The sequence below is a fragment of the Arachis stenosperma genome, chromosome 1 (genome assembly GCF_014773155.1).
Source record: "Arachis stenosperma cultivar V10309 chromosome 1, arast.V10309.gnm1.PFL2, whole genome shotgun sequence".
NCBI classification, from domain to species: domain Eukaryota; kingdom Viridiplantae; phylum Streptophyta; class Magnoliopsida; order Fabales; family Fabaceae; genus Arachis; species Arachis stenosperma.
The window spans coordinates 125,937,696-125,957,504 of NC_080377.1; the positions used below are offsets into that span (position 1 = coordinate 125,937,696).

Here is a 19,809-nt window from a genome sequence, read left to right on the forward strand (position 1 = left end):
TGTTGTTGGGCTCGCAAGTTGAGTCAAATTTTAACACTGTTTGGTGTCTTGTGTAACCGTATCAGGTGTGTGATAAGCTTCATAGATTATTATTACCAACTTTTTTGAAGCGCTCATAAATGCCATATACAGCTTGCTGTTGCTTTCACAGAAGATTTTTTCTTTCAAGAAAGTTGGCACTTCTGATATTTGATGCTAAGTTGTCTTTTTGGGGCTCGATTTTGCTTGTGTTTATGCCTCTCGCCAGGGCTACCCTTGCTATAATGATCTACGAGCTAATTGGGACTTGAGATTTGTGTTTTGTGCTATTGAAATGTATATTTCTTTTCAGTCTAACACTCGCGCTTAATACTTTTCTAGTTTATGGAATGAAAGTGCTGGGCCTGACCTGAATTTATGTTGGTGAATTGAGTTCAAACTTTCCCAGAATCTGAATTCAATTATATATTATATTGTATTATATTTTTGGACGGAATACTGAATATTTGCTGCACACACACTGAATTGCAGTTTTGTTGCAATGCAATTATGCATAATTAAAAGAAATTCAAAAACGGGATTACCCTCTCTTTCCTCCACCCTCCCCCTCCCGGCTCCCCATTTTATCTTTTGTAAAGCATAGTTGTATTTACTATTCAGTTGCAAGTTTCAAGGTTAATTTCAGCTGATTGTCAACTAGTTAAGCTATTTTGTGAATTTTTTCTTCTTTTTTCTTTTTTTTTTGTTTTAGCTGGTAATTATGTGATTTTGATCCCATCAATATTACCACCAGATTTTGTCCTGTCAAAATTCTTGTTCTATGCGTTCTTTGAAGCGTTGATGATAAAGAATCGATAGTAACATTGTTATCCTCATATCATCCAAAATACTAAAAGTAAAATTTTAAATTATATGGATATGAAGTCAAATTCTTATATAAGCAAATCGTATGAGTATTTTGTTGATAACTAGAGCTAAGTAGTACTTAGAAAAACACAAACAACGACAATAACCAAGCCGCCATGTTGCCAGAAAGATTCATTTGATTTCTTGGTTCTAGTATCTAGTTTTCTCCGTCTCAGAATTTCTCTATGTACTACTTATTTGGAGATCTTTAAATCGATAAAAAAATTAATAAATTTTGTTTTAATATTTTTGATAAATTTTTAATAGTAAAAGTAAAATCACTAGAAAAATAAAAAAATATTTTTTTTGAAAAATTATAATTTATATATTTTATTTTAAAAGATTTTTTTCTTAAAAAAAATATATTTTTCACATAATAAATAAATAAAAAATACTTTTATCTTATTTTATCCAAACATAATTAATAAATAAAAAAAATTTACATAAAATATTCATACATAAAATTATTTTTATTTTTATAAAAAATCTTTTAAAAAAATATCCCTAAACAAGTCCTATATATAACCCGCTAAAGATACTGAACTGAATAAGCGGACTCAATTTCCTTATGATTGATGATGTTATTCTCCTAAGACTATACTCTTTAACTCATTTCTCATCCTCATACTAATGGGTGGTTGCCTCTGCACTCTGCGCCACCCAACATCGGCTGAAAAATCTAACTCAGTTGCTGTGACAGACGGAAGAGGATCATCATTGTCAGATTATGTGAGAAGTAAAAAAGATATGGATGTTGAGGCAGCTAAGAGTGAGAAGAAGGTTGAAGATTGGATGAAAGCTTCTTCTCCTAGCTCTAATAAGCATTCTAAGAAAAAGGTGCACCCATGCTTCAATCAATCTCAACTCCGTAGATCTTTGATAAGTGAAGCTCAAGACAGTTTATACTTGGACAGAACCATGAAGCAGCATCATCAAGAAAACGAAGAGTCATCGATTGTGAGAAGCTTAAGCTGCAAGAAACAGAAGAGGGTGAGCTTTAAGCTTCCTCACGTTGTCATATTTTACAACCCAGATGAGCCTGCTTGCAAACAAGCTTCATTAAGCTCATCAGAGGATACTGATTGCATTACTGAAGACTCGTTCGCGTCACCAAATTTTGTAGCAAATCTATTTGACTCAACGGAGGAGCCTGTTAGACTCGCTGTGGAAACTCTTCCTCGTGTCTTTGTCTCTTCTCGAATTTCTCACATCTGTCAATGACTCCTAAGGGTGTGTTTGGGACTCCTTGAGAATAGGATTCTTCAAGAAAAGAATTATTTTCTTTGGTTTGGAATACAATAAATAGAGAGTTTTACTAACTTGTGCTATAAGGACTTAGGTTAAGCATACTATAAAAAGAGATGTTTTATAAAAATTATTTCAGCAATTAATTTTTTTTTTTTTTTACATTTTCAATGCATTGAATACATCAAAAGTATTAAAAAATTTTTATTATTATATTTTTAAAATGTGTCTTTAAGACACAAATTAGTTAAATCCTACAATAAAAATGTCATTTTTAATTCTCAAAAGAAATTTAATTCTCAAATTAATGTTCAAATAAATTAGACCAAAGAAAGTACTATTACTAAAGATTGAAATATCAAAATTATTCTTAATAAACAAATAAGAAAAGACAAATAGAAAAACATAAGAATAAAATAATAAAGAACACAAAATTCATTTCATTCCTGCAATCAATTGTTTCAAATCATGAATTTAAATTTGAAATAAATAAGAATTCACTTTTTAACGGAAATAGAATTTTTTTTTTCTTTTTTTGATGCGTTCCAATCACACTCTTACACTTTGTTTGGATGCAAAATGGATGAAAAAAAAATGGGTAGAAAAAAAATGAGAGGAAAGAAAATAGAAAGAAAAGTTAATTTTTTTGTGTTGTTTGGATGAAGAGAAAATAGAAAGAAAAAAAATAGAAAGAAAACTTTCTTTTGTTTGAATAGAAGGAAAAATAAGAAGAGAGAAAATCATACCTAAATAAAAATATATTAATACCCTTCATTAATTATAATATACCAATGTTATAATGACAAATTTGTAATTTTACCCATTTTCCACTCCAATCTAAGTTTTCTTCTCAATCTTGAAGAGAAAATTTTAATATGGACTCCACATGTACTTTTACATTTTTCATCTATTTTCTTCTCCTTCTTTTTCTTTCCTTTCAAATTCTTCTAAACCAAACAAAGTGTTAATATAAATCCTTATGTCTTCCAAAAGTGCATGTCTGAAGCACTTTAATTTCTTCTTGGTTGCTATTTGAGTAGTGTAACATAGAATAAATCTTTACCTGCGTGCATGCTTCGTCAAAATAATCAGAATAAATCTTTACCTGCGTGCATGCTTCGTCAAAATAATCAGAATAAATCTTTAATAATCCTATTTTATGCTAAGTAATTGAGAACAAGAGGCAACGCGCCATGGCAAATACCCTAAGCTAAGATTGTGATTTATCTCATTTTATAAAGGTAAGTTACTTGTACAGTGTGACTTATGCGTATAACTTACAAGGAAGTTGTAGAATACTGATTACTTACTACTACAAGAATAAATAGATAAGAATAATCATTTAATCAATCACTTAATAATACATGATGTGTGTGTGTGTGGATGTGTCTTTTTTTTCTCATCAGCTTTTATTTATTTTCATTTTTTTCTTCAAAAGACACTGTACTTCGACGTGAGTACATGGAAAGCGATCGAATGAGATCGAATTTTGAGTTGACGCCAACAAAAAAACAATAAAAATATTTGAAATTTGAGATAGGCTACTTAAACGGTTAGACCATTAGTCCATCATCCTCAAGCTGAGAACTCGTTACTGGGTTAAAAACTAAAAATATGTCATAACTTTTTACGCAGATTACCTCACAATTATAAACAGCTGCATCCTGAGCAGAAAGAAATAGCGTCATTGCTTCCTCCTGTCATCTGTTTTTAATAAAACAGTTCATGAATAGCGCATGTGCAATATTGATGTATAATGAATTACACACTGAATAACCTCAATGATATGTGTCATATATAGTGTCTCAAAAACAATTAACAACAAAAATTAGAACAGCTGCCTCTCCCTGTTTTCTGGGGTTTTGAGGGCTAAAAACCGCAAACGATAACAATATAAAATTTGTCAACGCTTTTGGAACAATGGCGCTATGGTTGTAATAGCTTCTTTTCATCCCATTGTCAATTTTGTCATTTATCTCTTAAAATAACATAACGGGATCCTCCATTACCCTTCGGTATCTTACACATTTTCCTCAGGAGGTCCGCAAAAGCCGTTTTCTCCTGCACATACAAAAGAAGCACATGGTGTATATTCAACCTTCGCAACATTAACTTTAAAATAAATCAATTGTACCCCTTAGGTGATCTCCAGGCTAAGAGTAAGCATTCTTATCCTTACTACATGACCCAGATTATATCCAGCTGATGGAACAAGACACATTCCCGGCCCAAATTATACCATAAAATTTCAAATGGCATTACTTTATTCTGACGCTAACTGGTCACAAATTAAATGAAGTGATGCAGAACATTTCTAAGAATCTGAGAAACAAGTTGCACCCTTCCACAGATATAAAATCAACTTGGGCTTCAATTTACAACACATTCTAACAGGGGATACAGTATAAAGACATTGGTTAAAAATTATAAGAATGGCTAAGCAAACAAAAGCATCTTAAGAAGGCTAAAGCAGAAAATGGTTGATAAAGCTTACCTCAGAAGTTTTTAGTCTTCCTTTGAATTTGGCTACGAGAACTTGTGTGGTTACTGGAGTCTTTTGCATTAAAACAGCTCTGATTTCTTCCTCACTCACGGGTCCAGAAGCTGCAGAAGAAGACCCTGCCTTTGATGATGGTGCTGGTGATGTACCCTTTGAAGGACCGTTACTTTTGGATGCAGACCCATTTTCTTCTTTCACAGTTGGTTTTGTTTCCTAATTGAATGGGAAGGGGATAATTAGGATTTCAGTAACCCTTGCATACAATCCCCCATAATGAACTTTCAAACTAAAGTATTAAGTCTTAAAAAATAGGACCCTTTTAAGCAAAAACTATATCACGTTTGAATGCATCAAAAGAAACTAAGGCCAAGTTAATTCATCAATTCTGCATTTCAAGAGCCTATTTATGCAGCTAAGTTTTATGAAAAGATAATGTAGTATGTGTATTAATTTTAAACCATCATAAAATAATGTGATGCTGAACCATTAAAGGTGTTTGTCTTCGTAAGTAGTGGTTATATAGCCAAAGTCTTCTTTTGTCTGAGAATAAAAGAGAAACTACTATAATGAAGGGCCTTAATAATCAACCAAACACAGACAAGCAATGGCATACGTTTTCTGTTTTAACTTTCTTTGGTTGTGCACTATTAGATGCTTTTGAATCCTCATTTAATTTCCTCTTGCCCTTTGAAGACTTAGAAGTAGAGGGAGTTCCCCGAGCAGTTCCTGATGCTGCAGGTTTTAACGGACTATTGTCAGCTGGCTCTTCCTTAGGTGCATCCTTCTGCTTTGGAGCAAATGCAGCAGGGATGCTAGCATCGTCATCCTCCTAGATGAAATAAAATGACCAATTAATGGATGAAAAATGCTCACGTCTAATTCATCGAATCATCATGCAAGTGCAAAAAGTTGTGCCTCACCAAAAGATATTGTAGTTTGTACCGAGCTATATATATCTTCCAAGTAATTGGAAGTAAAAAGAATAATGGAACAATTATAGTTGCAGCTAACAAAATAATAGAGAAGTGAAAAAACATAAATGAAGAAAATGAAAAAGAATAACCATACATCTTCGTCATCGTCATCATCCTCGGCATCAGATTCATTCATGCCACCAGCTCGTCCAAGCAACATCTTCAGCTCTTTCCCAGATTTACTCAGACCACCTCCATCTTCATTATCTTCATCCTCATCCTCCTCATCCTAAAATAATATATTAGTGTAGTTTCATAATAAACCAAGGGTGAGTACCAAGAGGGTTAGTTCCTAAAAATGGCTTGCAAAATAATTGAAATTTACCTGCTTGATTTCAGGAGGAGCAGGAACTTCAGGAGCCAAATCTTCCCTTTCCTCGGGATCATTGCCAACAGCTTCATCATCATCAGTGAAAATCTCTTCGTGTTCCCAATCATCACCTAAAAGATGTGCATACGTATGATTAGCAAGAAGCATAAGCATATACATGAAGATTTCAACAAGATTAATAACTTCAAATAAAATTAAGTAAAAAAAAAGGCCATCTGTAGGCCAAATTAAAAGTAATTACTTGAATTGAATGCAACCAATAAGCAAAGGATACTAATGAGAAAATAGACTACCTAAGCCCACCAGGTTAATAGTCGCAATGACTAGTCATGGTTAATATTAAAAGTACACTACACTGGTGTTGACAATGTTCTCTTTCTCTAGCTAAACTCCATTTTTTTTTCTTCATATAAAAGTTCTGTAGTTATAACCATCAACAACATCTAAGGCAGTCAACTCCCAATATTTGATTCACTTAGCATCCAATTTGCTCTTCGATTTGACTCTCTAGGCTATATCCTCCACCAGGAATACACGTATAAAAACACTGAAGCAATCAACTGAAAATGATGAATAAAACTTCACATAAAGGAGAATTGATGTGTAATCTAAAATAACTGCTTTGTAGCATTTTCATCAGAAAAATTAACTTACCCTTCTCAATATCATCATCATCCTGATCAAGGTCACCTCCCCTTGGACCTTCTTCATCGTCATCGCCATCTCTTTTATCAAGTCCAAGTCTATGCTTCCTTGTTGCCTCCTCCTCTTCGTCCTCCTCTCCCTTATCAGAGACATGACCCTCATCATCATCACCACCCTTTTTGCGGCCTTTCCCGGCAGTGCTCTCCTTCTCTTCAAATTTTGCACGTTCACCAAATACAGCAGGTCCATTATTTGCAGCTTTCATCATCCATCTTTCATATCCATCTGCAGTTTTCTTTCTATTCTTAATTTTCTCTTCTGCTTCCTCCAGAGTCAATTGCTTATACTGTGCAACCTTGTTAAAGTTGTACCTAAAGATTTTTTTACGGAAAGAGAATAAATATGCATTATTATACATCTGCCTTCTTCCTTTGATTTGACTGGTAAGCACAATAAAAAGAAAAATAAAACTAAAACCACGGGAAAATTCTCAGAGAGGAACACCACCCTTATTCTGAAAAGAACAAGCATACCAAGAACAAGCAGGAATGGCGACAAACTCCTTCCTTTCCATCATGAGAAGGTAATATGTAGCTGATTGTGCACCTTCGAGATTACCCTGGTATTGGGACTGACCAGTTTCATCCTCCAACAGCCAAGGCTTGTTCTTGTACTTCTCCTATGACATACAATAAGCAAATATGCAGGAAATAAACATCTGGGATTTCCATGGTGAAAGCAAAATACAATGCTAACATCTCAAGCTTCAACAAAAAATATTAGATAAGGGGAATATCACTTTCAATCCCATATCATCAATTTGCACATGGAAGGATGGATATGATTCAATACCCGCAAAGCGTCAGTAATTTGGCGGTTCTGCAGTCCATCCTTCTGCAGGGACCACTTGTTTTCAGCACTTTTCTTCTTAGAGAAATTAGGCAACCCAGTCACGAATCTTCCAATGAAGTAATTTTTGTCAGTGGTTGAGCTTGCACGAACATTATATTCCTGCCACAAACAACACCATTGACCATATGCTTTCGTTAATCAGCAAATAACAATAACGAAAGAGTAAAAATGTTAGTTTGTATATGCAAGTGTCGTAATGCTTGCAATGAAGCGAAAGAAATTAGAATGCTATGCCATCGAAGAACCAAGTATGAATTATTAGGTGGAAAAACAATAGAAATCCGGGAAGGGAAAAATGAATGAATGAACGGAGACATCGGAATTGAAATCGAACTCGAATCAAGCGAGTGATGGTGGCGCCACAATCGATGCATTTGGCCTTTTTCTCAGCCATGGTCTTGCCGCAGGTCAAACAGAGAGTCATGTGCTTGCAATTGCTTCCGTAAAGGTCGGTGGTTGATCCACATCCACCGCACGACGCCTTCAGTTGCAGGTCCATCGACATTTTCCCGGTAATCAATCAATCCAAAACGCTAAGATTTTAATAGCAATAAATTCAATAACAATTTTTGGTGCGCATCTTCTAAGATTTTAACTCAGCGGCGCGCACCACCGATTTGTAATGTTATGTATGTAATAATATCTACGACGACGGGACGACACTGAATTCATCTCCCGATTTTTCCTCAGATTTGAGCATTCACTCAATAAGCTTGGCATTTTATAGCACTGCGAGGTTACGAACCCATCTGGGCTTGGGCTTGCACATTAATTGGGCCTTTAAATAATTAAATCATCAATTCGGTTGTCAATACGCAAAATGTTTGTTTTTTAGATAAATTTATTTTAGAGTAAATGTTCTATTAGACCCCGGATCTTTTTTTCGTGAGATATAGCGAATTTTAATCATTTTTAAATCTTAATTAAATCCTTTCCATTAAGAAAAATGGACAAATCAATTCTTACTATTGGATGACAAACAATTATCCACTGACATGTCAGGTAACCGTGTCAAGTGTCACCTCTAAAAAGTTGCAAGGACTAAAAATTTCACTTTATCTCTTGATTCTCTTTATTTTCTTCTTCTTTTTTCTTCTTTCTTTCTTTATTAATGGTGAATTTCACTGCCATCCCTTACACAACTACTAAACCTCATTCTCATTCACCTCAAGAATTCACGATCCAAAATTCTTCCAACCCTCACCATCTAAAACCCTTCCAACCCCTTACACGACTACTGTTTCATGTTGTTCTCCCATTCTTCCCTTTACAAGTCCCTGACATTGTGAGCCAAACCATAGCATCAACCAATTGAATAAAATTAAAGAGAAAATAAGAAAAATTTGTGGAAGATTAAATCAATTAGGATGATGACGTACCTGACCTCAATAGTATTAGGGTTCTATTGGTGGTGAAGAATAGAAAAAAAATAGTGGTAAGGGAGAGGGTGCAGACGGCAAAATACGAAAAATTTCAGATGGCAGCAGAATTCTATAGGTGGCGAAGAGCAGAGAACTATCAGCGATTGAGAAAGAAAGAAATGGTGACAAATGAGACAAAGAACAATGGCATCAGACAACGGTAAAGCACCTCACAAGAGAAGAAAAATAAGAGAAAAAATTGTAGCTTGAGACTATTTCTGTATATGTGTGTTGAAAAAAAATATATTGAAGAAGAAGAACAAGTAGAGAGGGAGTTGTGTAAGGGATTGGAAGAGTTTTGGATGGTGGATCTTTGAGGTGAATGGAAAATAAGGTTTAGTAGTTGTGTAAAGGGTGGTAGTGGAATTCGCCATTGATGAAGTAAGGAAGAAGGAAGAAGAAGAAGAGATAAAAAGGAGGTTTTTAGTTCCTGCAACCTTTTGGAAGCGACACTTGGCACTATTACGTGACATGTCAATGGGCAACCATTTATCATTTAATAGCAAGAATCAATTTGTTCATTTTCCTTAATAGATAGAGGCCTAGTTAAAATTTAAAAATAATTAAAATACGTTATATCTCATAAAAAAATCTGAGATTGGATAGAATATTTACTCTTTATTTTTTATATACTTATAATATAAAAGATTTTGACATAAATAATTAATTACAAATTGCCATATCAATAAAAATAATACTTTAAAAAGTTACGCATAATTTTAACTAGATAATGTATAAAATTTTTTAAGTTGATATATCAAAATTAAGTTTTCTATTTATATATTAAAAAAGTTGTCTGAAATAAGATAAAAATTTATTTATTTTTCCGCTATAATAGGAAATAAAATTTTTTTAGACTTATCAGATATTATTTTCAATATATATGAAAGTTAAAAAGAGCATCTAAGATAATAATTATATATATATAATTTTTAAGATTTGAATTTAGTAGGACAAAAATTAATTTATTACATATTAGAATTTTATTTACAAATTTGGAGTTGACTAATTATTATTGCATATACAAAATAGGTTTAAATTTTTAATATTTGTTTTAGTAGATTAATAAAAATTAGAATAATACTACATGTTCTTGCAAGGATACTTTGTTTGATTTATGCGTTGGCTCTCTGTTAATCTCGATATGTCTGATAACTTCGGCCGAGTCGATGATATCCTTGTGAACCTGGACCCAAACATGGTACCTGTAAAAGGGACTCCGACGCCCAAGTCAGTAAGAAAATAAAATAAATAAAGAGTGTATATGATTGGGGATATAACTCCGAAGTATGCTATTTTTGGGATGAAGTATTTCTGTCTTGTCCGTTTCTATTGATGCCTTCTCCCGTTTTATAGCTTGGTTTGTAGCTTATTGGTCAGTTTCTTCTGGGATTTTGGTGAGTGAACTGGTTCCGAGATTTTGGTGAGTGAACTGTTGGGATGGAGCCGTTACGCCGAAGTATGACTCGGTTTCGTCCGAGATTTTAGGGGTACAGTACACAGCCCCCAAGCTTGACTTGATGTGGTTGCAGCAAGTTGAGCTTTCTTGTTGAGATTATACCTCGGCATTTTGAGGTAAAATACTAGAGCCCCCAATCTCAACACGCAGTTTAAGTTTGGGCTAAAAATCAAATGGATTTTACAAAATAAAGATAAAAATAAAATTAGATATGTTTTTCGAAAAAAGGTTTTGCTTTGTAAACTGGGCTGCAATAAATGCCACACTTAACTATGATGGAGCCGGACCGTTTTGTATTTAGGTGCGTAATCGTTGCTGTTTCAACTTCCCACTAAAATAGTGGGTTGTAATTAAACTTGTGCCATTTACGAAACAAGACTTCAGTTTGCAAAAAGGTTTTGATAAGTGAAAAGACATGTCTTCCAGAGGTTAGTCTTCTCACCTTGTATCTGTCTTTTCATCTCCTCAGTGTTCTTTCGAGTTCTTCTCCTCTGTTATTTTCTGAAAAAATGGTTAAAGAGAAAGAGAAAGAAAAGATGAAAGCTGTTGAAGTAAATAAGGAGAACCCCTATCATTGGGTTCATGATGATATGAAAACTCGTGCTTCGTCGTATTGTGATCAGGAGTCGCTTCATGTTTTTTTTCTAAGCTAGACTTGACGACCATATCATCGACATATATTTCTATGTTTTGTCTGATTTAATTTTTAAATATTTTGTCCATCAGTCTTTAATAAGTTGCCCCTGCATTTTTCAGGCCAAAAGGCATCACTTTATAACAAAAGTTACCTTGGTCGGTTACAAATGCCGTCTTATCCTCGTCGTCTGGGTGCATCTGTATCTGATTGTACCCAGAGTAGGCGTCCATGAAGCTTAGCACTTGGTAACCTGAGGTGTCGTCTACGAGTCTGTCAATGTTCGACAGCGGGTATAAGTCCTTTGGGCAAGCCTTGTTTAGATCTATGAAATCTACATACATCCGCCATTTCCCTGAGCTTTTTCTGACCATAACCACATTTGCTAGCCATGAGGAGAAACGGATTTCTCGGATGAACCCTACATCCAGTAGTTTCTGTGTTTCTATTGCTGCTACATTTCTTCTTTCAGTGCCCAGGTTACGTTTCTTTTGTCTTATAAGTCGGACATTGGGGTTGACTGCTAGTTTGTGGCATATGAAATTTGGGTCGATCCCTGACATGTCAGCAGGGGTCCAGGCGAACAGGTCGGCATTGGCCTTTAATATGTCTTTCAAGTTCTATTTTGTTCCTGCAGAGAAAGCCGAACCAATGTTAGTATAGTGATTTGTTTCATCCAATTGTACCTTTTCTAAGTCGTCCATTGGGGAGGGGCGACTGTTGTTGTCCCTGGGGTCTATTTCGGCTAGGGTGGGGATGCTTTCCGAGTTGTATACTGAATGGATTATCAGGATGGCCTCCTTTGTGATTTTCTTCATACTTGCATTGTAGCATTGCCTAGCTTCCTTATGGTCGGCATGGATTGTCGCCACTGTGTTATCCTGCAAAGAAAACTTGACATATAGATGAATGGTAGAAACAATAGCTCCAAAAGGAGTTAAAGGAGGGGCATCCTAAGATGATGTTGTAAGGACTAACATAAATGACTACCAAAAACTGGATGTACAATGTTTTGGAATTTGGGAATTTTCCCAATGTTGTCCTCAACCATACATAGCCTGAAATAGGGACTATTTCTCCTGAGAATCCTGCTAATTCTCCTCCTGATGGTTGTAGTGCCTTGTCGCTTAGCTACATCTTTTTGAATGTGTAATAGAATAGGTCATTGACACTGCTTCCCGGATCGAGCAAAACTTTCTTTACGGTCAGCTCTCCCATATGCACCGAGATTACTACTGGATCGTCCAAGTTTGGTGTCTGTGATTTGAAATCGGCAGTATTGAAACTGATGTGGGCAGTTGAGGTCAGAACTGTTGGGTTTTGGTGCGACCCTTCCATTGTCATCATAGTCTGGTAGCATCTTTTCCTAACTGTTGGTGAGTCCTCCTCCTCCTGCGAAGCCACTTGATATGTAATTTATGACTACTTTGGAGGTAGAGGTTTCGATTGGGCCGCGCCATGTCCCTTTTTCTTTGTGGTTCGAGTCATATCTCGGCTTGTTGATGTCCTTGGTTGCCTCCTTCCGACTTCTAGTACTGATATATTTGTCTAATAACCCCTGTCTGGCCAATCTCTCGTGTAGGTCTTTTGCTACTACGCATTCGTCAGTGGAGTGGCCAAACTTTTGGTGGAACGCGCAATGTTTGCTTTTGTCCACGTATTTTTGGTCTTGGTATGTTTCTGCCTTGATTGGTGGCTTTATAAGTCTGTTGTGTAGTATTTCCTTGATGTCCTCTCTTCTGGTATTAAACCTGGGATATGAATTAAATTTTGGAGTTAGTTTAAAAGTTTTTTGGAATCTCTGTTATTTGACCTGGTTGGCCTGTCGTCTTCCTTCCGTGATGGTGGTCGTTCGTTTCTTTGTGTCTCACGCAATTCCTCTATTTCAATTTGTTCGGTGGCTTTGTCTCAGAATTCCTCCAATGTCTTTGGTTTCGCCACAACAATGGCTTCCTGGAATTTTCCAGGTCGAAGGCCACTTTTTATAGCGTGCAGCTGGACTTCTGGGTTAAGCTCGGGGATTTCCATGGCCGCCGTTGTGAAATGCGTCATGTAATCCTTCAAACTTTCGTGGTGCCTTTGTTTGATTGTACTGAGATAATCCGAATCTCTCACATAGATTTTAGATGCTGCAAAATGGTTGATGAACATCTTGGCGAATTCGTCAAAGCTGGTTATGGACCCTGCAGGCAAATTAGAAAACCAAAGTAAAGCAGCTCCATCTAAAAACTGTAGGGAAAGATCAACATAGAATGGGATCGGAGTCACTATTGAGGAACATCATAGACTCAAATTTCGTGACATGAAATTTAGGATCCCCGATCCCCTTATATGGCGTTAGGGTCATTGGGAGCGTGAAATTCTTGGATATTTTGAAATTCATTATCTCCTCGGAAAATGGGTAGATTCGTCGTCTTCCGGTTTTTGGGGGTGTCTCCCCTGTCTTTGCGTTGGATTCTGACTGATGTTCTTCGTGTTGATCAGCGTTTGTCTTCTTGCTATCGACCTTTCGATCTTTGTTATTTTGCATTGCTGCTAATAATTCAACCATCCGCTGATTATTTGCTTGGAGAGCGGCGTTGGTAGCCAGGAGATCAGCGTTAGCTTGATGGGGTTGCTGGGTCTTTGAGTAATCATTCATGCTTCCTTTTTTGCAAAGAAAAGGAGATACAGAGCAGATTTGGGTGAGTTAAAATAATTATAACTTCGGGGCGGGGTGAAATTAACTTTGGCCCCACGATGGGCGCCAAATATTTTTGCAAGGATATTTCGGTTGATCTATATGTCGGCTCTCTGTTAACCTCACTATGTCTGGTAGCTTCGGCCGAGTCGATGATATCCTTGTGAACCTAGACCCGGGTGTGGTACTGATGCGTGAGCATCTTTTCTATCTTTTCCTAGTGAATTTGCATCTAATTTGTTGAGTTTAATAAAGAATTAATTATATTTTAGCCACTATGGATGCTATTTTGAGTTTTGTGCAATACTGTTTATTTTAGGTAGCATTCGGCTAAATTTAATGGAGTTTCTGCAGCACGAGAATCAAAGGAGATAGATACAAGGAGTGACGCGCACGCGTGCCTGACGCGTGCGCGTGAATTGGAGGTATCCATGGTGACGCGTGTGCATGACTGACGCGTGCGCGTGACTGACGCGTGCGCGTGACTGACACACACGCGTGAATTGAAGATGTGCTCAGCGACACGTCTACGTGACCGACGCGTCCGCGTGACTTGCGAAGAAGACCAGCGACGTGTCCGCGTGACTGACACGTACGCGTGACATGCGCCACGTGCAGAAAAACGCAGAAAATGCTGGGGGTGATTTCTGGACTGTTTCGACCCAGTTTCCAGCCTAGAAAACACAGATTAGAAGCTATAGAATGGACAAAATAAGTGGTCCCCACCCATCAGCTGAAGACTTGTTAATTAATTCGAATTTAAATTCAAATTTTATTTTTTGGAAAATATATTATTTTTAATTTTAGATAATTAGATTTTAAATTCATTAGGATTAGTTATAAATAGGAATTTAGATGCCATCAGATGGGAACCTGGTAAATTTAACCAGAATCCTTATTTTCTTCTCTGAACCATGAGTAACTAATCCTCCATTGTTAAGGTTAGGAGCTTTGTCTATTTGTATGGATTGATTCGTTTGCTCTTTCTAATTTAATTCATGTTTTGATTTATATTTCAATAATTGTTTCATTCTTTATTTTATGAATTTGGGTGGAACCGAAGTATGACTGATGAGCGAATAATTTATACGCTTTTTGGCATTATTTTTATATAGTTTTTAGTATGATTTAGTTATTTTTTAGTATATTTTTATTAGTTTTTAAGTAAAATTCTCATTTCTGAACTTTACTATGAGTTTGTGTGTTTTTCTGTGATTTCAGGTATTTTCTGGCTGAAATTGAGGGACTTGAGCTTAAATCTGATTCAGAGGCTGACAAAGGACTACTGCTGATGTTAGATTCTGACCTCATTGCACTCAAAATGGAATTTTTTGAGCTACAGAAGTCCAAATAGTGCGCTCTTAATTGCGTTGGAAAGTAGACATCCAGGGCTTTCCATCAACATATAATAGTCCACACTTTGCCCGAGTTTAGACGATGCAAACTAGCGTTTAAACACCAGCTTTCTGTCCTATTCTGGCGTTAAATGCCAGAAACAAGTTGCAAAGCAGAGTTAAACGCCAGAAATAAGTTACAAATTGGCGTTCAACTCCAAGGAAGACCTCTACACGTGAAAGCTTCAATCCTCAGCTCAAGCACACACCAAGTGGGCCCGAAAGTGGATTTCTGCATCATTTACTCATTTCTGTAACCCTAGTAACTAGTTTAGTATAAATAGAACTTTTTACTATTGTACTGGGGGTCTTTTTCCCTATTTTCGAATTTATATGCCATTTGAGGAGGCTGGCCATTCGGCCATGCCCAGACCTTGTACTTATGTATTTTCAACGATGGAGTTTCTACACACCATAGATTAAGGGTGTGGAGCTCTGTTGTTCCTTGAGTATTAATGCAATTACTACTGTTTTCTATTCAATTCATGCTTGTTATCATTCTAAGATATTCATTCGCACTTCAACCTGATGAATGTGATGATTCGTGACACTCATCACCATTCTCACTTATGAACGCGTGCTTGACAAACACTTTCGTTCTACCTGCGAAAGCTAGAGTGTGTATCTCTTGGATTCCTGGTCCACGACGCATGGTTGTCTCTCCTGACAATAGAGCCTTCCATTCTGTGAGATCAGAGTCTTCGTGGTATAAGCTAGAATCTATTGGTAGCATTCTTGAGATCCAGAAAGTCTAAACCTTGTCTGTGGTATTCCGAGTAGGTTCTGGGATGGGATGACTGTGACGAGCTTCAAATTCGCGACTGTAGGGCGTGGTGACAGATGCAAAAGGATAGTAAATCCTATTCATACACGATCGAGAACCAACAGCTGATTAGCCATGCGAAAAATCGTAGAGGACCTTTTTCACTGAGAGGATGGGAAGTAGCCATTGACAACGGTGACGCCCTACATACAGCTTGCCATAGAAAGGAGTATGAAGGATTGGATGAAGGCAGTAGGAAAGCAGAGATTCAAGAGGAATAAAGCATCTCCATACACTTATCTGAAATTCCCACCAATGATTTACATAAGTACCTCTATCTTTATTTTACGTTCTATTTATCTTTTAACTATTAAAACTCTATAACCATTTGAATCCGCCTGACTGATATTTACAAGGTGACCATAGCTTGCTTTAAGCCGACAATCTCCGTGGGATCGACCCTTACTCACGTAAGGTTTATTACTTGGACGACCCAGTGCACTTGCTGGTTAGTTGTGCAAAGTTGTGAAGAAGAGTGATATTACAATTGTGCGTACCAAGTTGTTGGTGCCATTGAGATCACAATTTCGTGCACCAATGACCCATGTTCTCATTGAGTTCTTGTATAACTTGGAAAAGCTCTATACTTGAACAACAGCTTGAAAACATATTATCCTGAATTTCTAATTGTTTGTATTTAACGGGATACGTGACATATAATCCCCTTAATTTTGGATAATTAGGATTCTTATGGCATATAAACTGAAATTTGATCATCACCTTCTAATTGGAATTAATTGACCAAGGAATTGGCAGTTGATGAATTTTAGAGGAAACTAGGAAGGTCTAAGGAATTAGGGTCTAGTCACATATAGTTTGCCATGAATTAAATCTTGCATGATTAAAATAGTTAGTAAGAAAAATCAATCTAGAAAATAGATAACTCTGAAACCTTAACTGTTTTCTCCATATTTTATTCCCAACTTATTGCTGCTTGCTTTCTGAAATTCTTAATTTACTGTTTAATGCTCTTTGAATATCAAAAAACTCTTTTCTATTTGTCTAACTAAACCAATCAATCAATCATCGTTGCTTGATCCATCAATCCTCGTGGGATCGACCCTTACTCACGTAAGGTATTACTTGGTACGACCCGGTGCACTTGTCGGTTAGTTTGTGGGTTATAAAATACCGCACCAGGTATCTGCAAAAGAGACTCTGATGCCCAAGTCAGTAAGAAAATAAAATAAATAAAGAGTGCATATGATTGGGGATATAGCTCCGAAGTATGCTGTTTTTGAGATGAAGTATTTCTGTCTTGTCTGTTTCTATTGATGCCTTCACCCATTTTATAGCTTGGTTTGTAGCTTAATGGTCAGTTTCTTCCGAGATTTTTGTGAGTGAACTGGTTCCGAGATTTTGGTGAGTGAACTATTGGGATGGAGCCGTTACGCTGAAATATGACTCGATTTTGTCCGAGATTTTAGTGGTACAGTAAACTACATATTTAAGTTTTTTTGTTAACCAAGTTCAACCAAGTTAGTATTTTAACGTATTAAAAATAAGTTATAACTAATATTATTTCAAGTCTTATTATTTAACTTAATTAAATTTAGCTCATAAAAACCTTGAATGTATAACATTATTCAACAAATTAATCATTAAACTAACTCAAATTGGACAATAATTTAAATTTTATACATAGAGATGAAAAGTCAAACAAATTAATCCTGTGTAATAAGATTGGAAAAAAATGGCAATCTATTTTCGTTTTAAAAAAATTAATTAAACTTAAACATTTTCAGCAACCTTAAGTTAATTATGTTGTCTTCCTTTCTATGATTCTATCTCTATTCTTTCGAATTGTTAACTTTAAAAAAATATTAAGTGATTAAAACTTTTAATTTTCTTTGTTTTTTGTATTGTAATATATAGAGTGAATACCTGGTCCGGCCCCTGACAATTTTTGCGAAAGACAACGAGGCCCCTAGGAAAAAAAAACTACATTCTGGCCTCTGAAATTTTTTTCGTGAGACATATTAGCCCCTACGTCAATAATCTATTTTTGGGGTTAACGGAACGTAAATACGTGGTAAGTTAAGGTGGTGATGTGTCCGTTAAGTGCCAGCTTGGATTGGCATATTAATGAATCACCCAACCCGGTCCTTGACAATTTTTTGAAAATATAATTTCGCATTTTATCTGCACTTCACAGAACATGATGAGCCCTAAACGCCTCTTTCTCCTTCCTTCTTCTATAGAATCCTAACTGTCTACCACCATGAGCCATGAAGATCATTCTTCGGAAACTAGGAGTCGTAACCTGCGTGGTTATAGTGTTGGCGAAGAGAGTAAGTGCTGCACCTTTTTTTCTGGAAGAGTTGGGCAGCCAAGAAAGAAGAAATTCATATCTCCAAAATGTCACTGTGGGTCCTATGAAATTCTCTCCCAATCTTGCACAGAACTTAATCCGGATAGGTTCTTCTTGGAATGCCTTAATTACAATGTAAGTATTTGGTGCACGAAATTGCAATCATACTTTGCAATCCCGCACAACTAACCAGCAAGTGCACTGGGTCGTCCAAGTAATACCTTACGTGAGTAAGGGTCGATCCCACGGAAATTGTCGGCTTGAAGCAAGCTATGGTTATCTTGTAACTCTTAGTCAGGATATCAAAGATTATCAGGATTGATTGTAAAAAGCAAAAGAACATAAAACAGGTACTTGAATTGTAGTGATGGAGAATAGGTTGAGGTTTTGGAGATGCTCTGTCTTCTGAACCTCTGCTTTCCTACTGTCTTCTTCTTCAAACACGCAAGGCTCCTTCCATGGCAAGCTGTATGCAAGGGTTTCACCGTTGTCAGTGGCTACCTCCCATCCTCTCAGTGAAAATGTTCAACGCACCCTGTCACGGCACGGCTATCCATCTGTCGGTTCTCAATCAGGCCGGAATAGAATCCAATGATTCTTTTGCGTCTGTCACTAATGCCCCGCCCTCAGGAGTTTGAAGCTCGTCACAGTCATTCAATCATTGAATCCTACTCAGAATACCACAGACAAGGTTTAGACCTTCCGGATTCTCTTGAATGCCGCCATCAGTTCTAGCTTATACCACGAAGATTCTGATTAAGGAATCCAAGAGATATCTACTCAATCTAAAGTAGAACGGAGGTGGTTGTCAGGCACGCGTTCATAGTTGAGAATATGATGAGTGTCATGGGTCATCACATTCATCCGGGTTAAGAACAAGTGATATCTTAGAACGGAAGCAAGCATGATTGAATAAGAAACAGTAGTAATTGCATTAATCCATCAAGACACAGCAGAGCTCCTCACCCCCAACCATGGGGTTTAGAGACTCATGCCGTGGAAGGTACACAAAGAAACATGTAAAGTGTCATGAGGTAGAGATACAATGTCAAAAGATCCTATTAATAGTGAACTAGTAACCTAGGGTTTACAGAATTGAGTAAATGACAGAAAAATTCACTTCCGGGCCCACTTGGTGTGTGCTTGGGCTGAGCATTGAAGCATTTTCGTGTAGAGACTCTTTCTGGAGTTAAACGCCAGCTTTATGCCAGTTCGGGCGTTTAACTCCAATTTCTATGCCAGTTCCAGCGTTAAACGCTGGGAATTCTGAAGCTAATTTGCAACGCCAGTTTGGGCCATCAAATCTCGGGCAAAGTATGGACTATTATACATTGCTGGAAAGCCCAGGATGTCTACTTTCCAACGCCGTTGAGAGAACGCCAATTGGACTTCTGTAGCTCCAGAAAATCCACTTCGAGTGCAGGGAGGTCAGAATCCAACAGCATCTGCAGTCCTTTTCAGCCTCTGAATCAGATTTTTGCTCAGGACCCTCAATTTCAGCCAAAAAATACCTGAAATCACAGAAAAACACACAAACTCATAGTAAAGTCCAGAAAAGTGAATTTTAACTAAAAACTAATAAAAATATACTAAAA

At 36.6% G+C, this 19,809-nt stretch overlaps 1 protein-coding gene across 1 annotated transcript; it reads right to left on the reverse strand.

The window, feature by feature from the left end:
• Nucleotides 1-3,610: 3,610 nt before the first annotated feature.
• On the reverse strand, nucleotides 3,611-8,171 carry LOC130946283 (transcription initiation factor IIF subunit alpha-like). The gene is made up of 9 exons (XM_057874962.1): nucleotides 7,827-8,171; nucleotides 7,433-7,591; nucleotides 7,114-7,259; nucleotides 6,590-6,951; nucleotides 5,930-6,045; nucleotides 5,699-5,833; nucleotides 5,244-5,459; nucleotides 4,625-4,843; nucleotides 3,611-4,191 (listed from the first exon to the last, which is right to left on the reverse strand). Exons 1-9 carry the CDS (start codon nucleotides 7,995-7,997, stop codon nucleotides 4,099-4,101), a joined length of 1,617 nt encoding a protein of 538 aa, XP_057730945.1. The 5' UTR covers nucleotides 7,998-8,171; the 3' UTR covers nucleotides 3,611-4,098.
• Nucleotides 8,172-19,809: the final 11,638 nt, after the last annotated feature.

Excerpts from the sequence above, each read along its gene's own strand:
- LOC130946283 (XM_057874962.1), bottom strand. The coding sequence starts at position 7,997 with ATGTCGATGGACCTGCAACTGAAGGCGTCGTGCGGTGGATGTGGATCA. Across the intron at positions 6,952-7,113 it reads GCCATTCCTGCTTGTTCTTG|GTACAACTTTAACAAGGTTG; the intron begins GTATGCTTGTTC and ends AAAAATCTTTAG. Across the intron at positions 5,460-5,698 it reads ATGATGACGATGACGAAGAT|GAGGATGACGATGCTAGCAT; the intron begins GTATGGTTATTC and ends TATTTCATCTAG.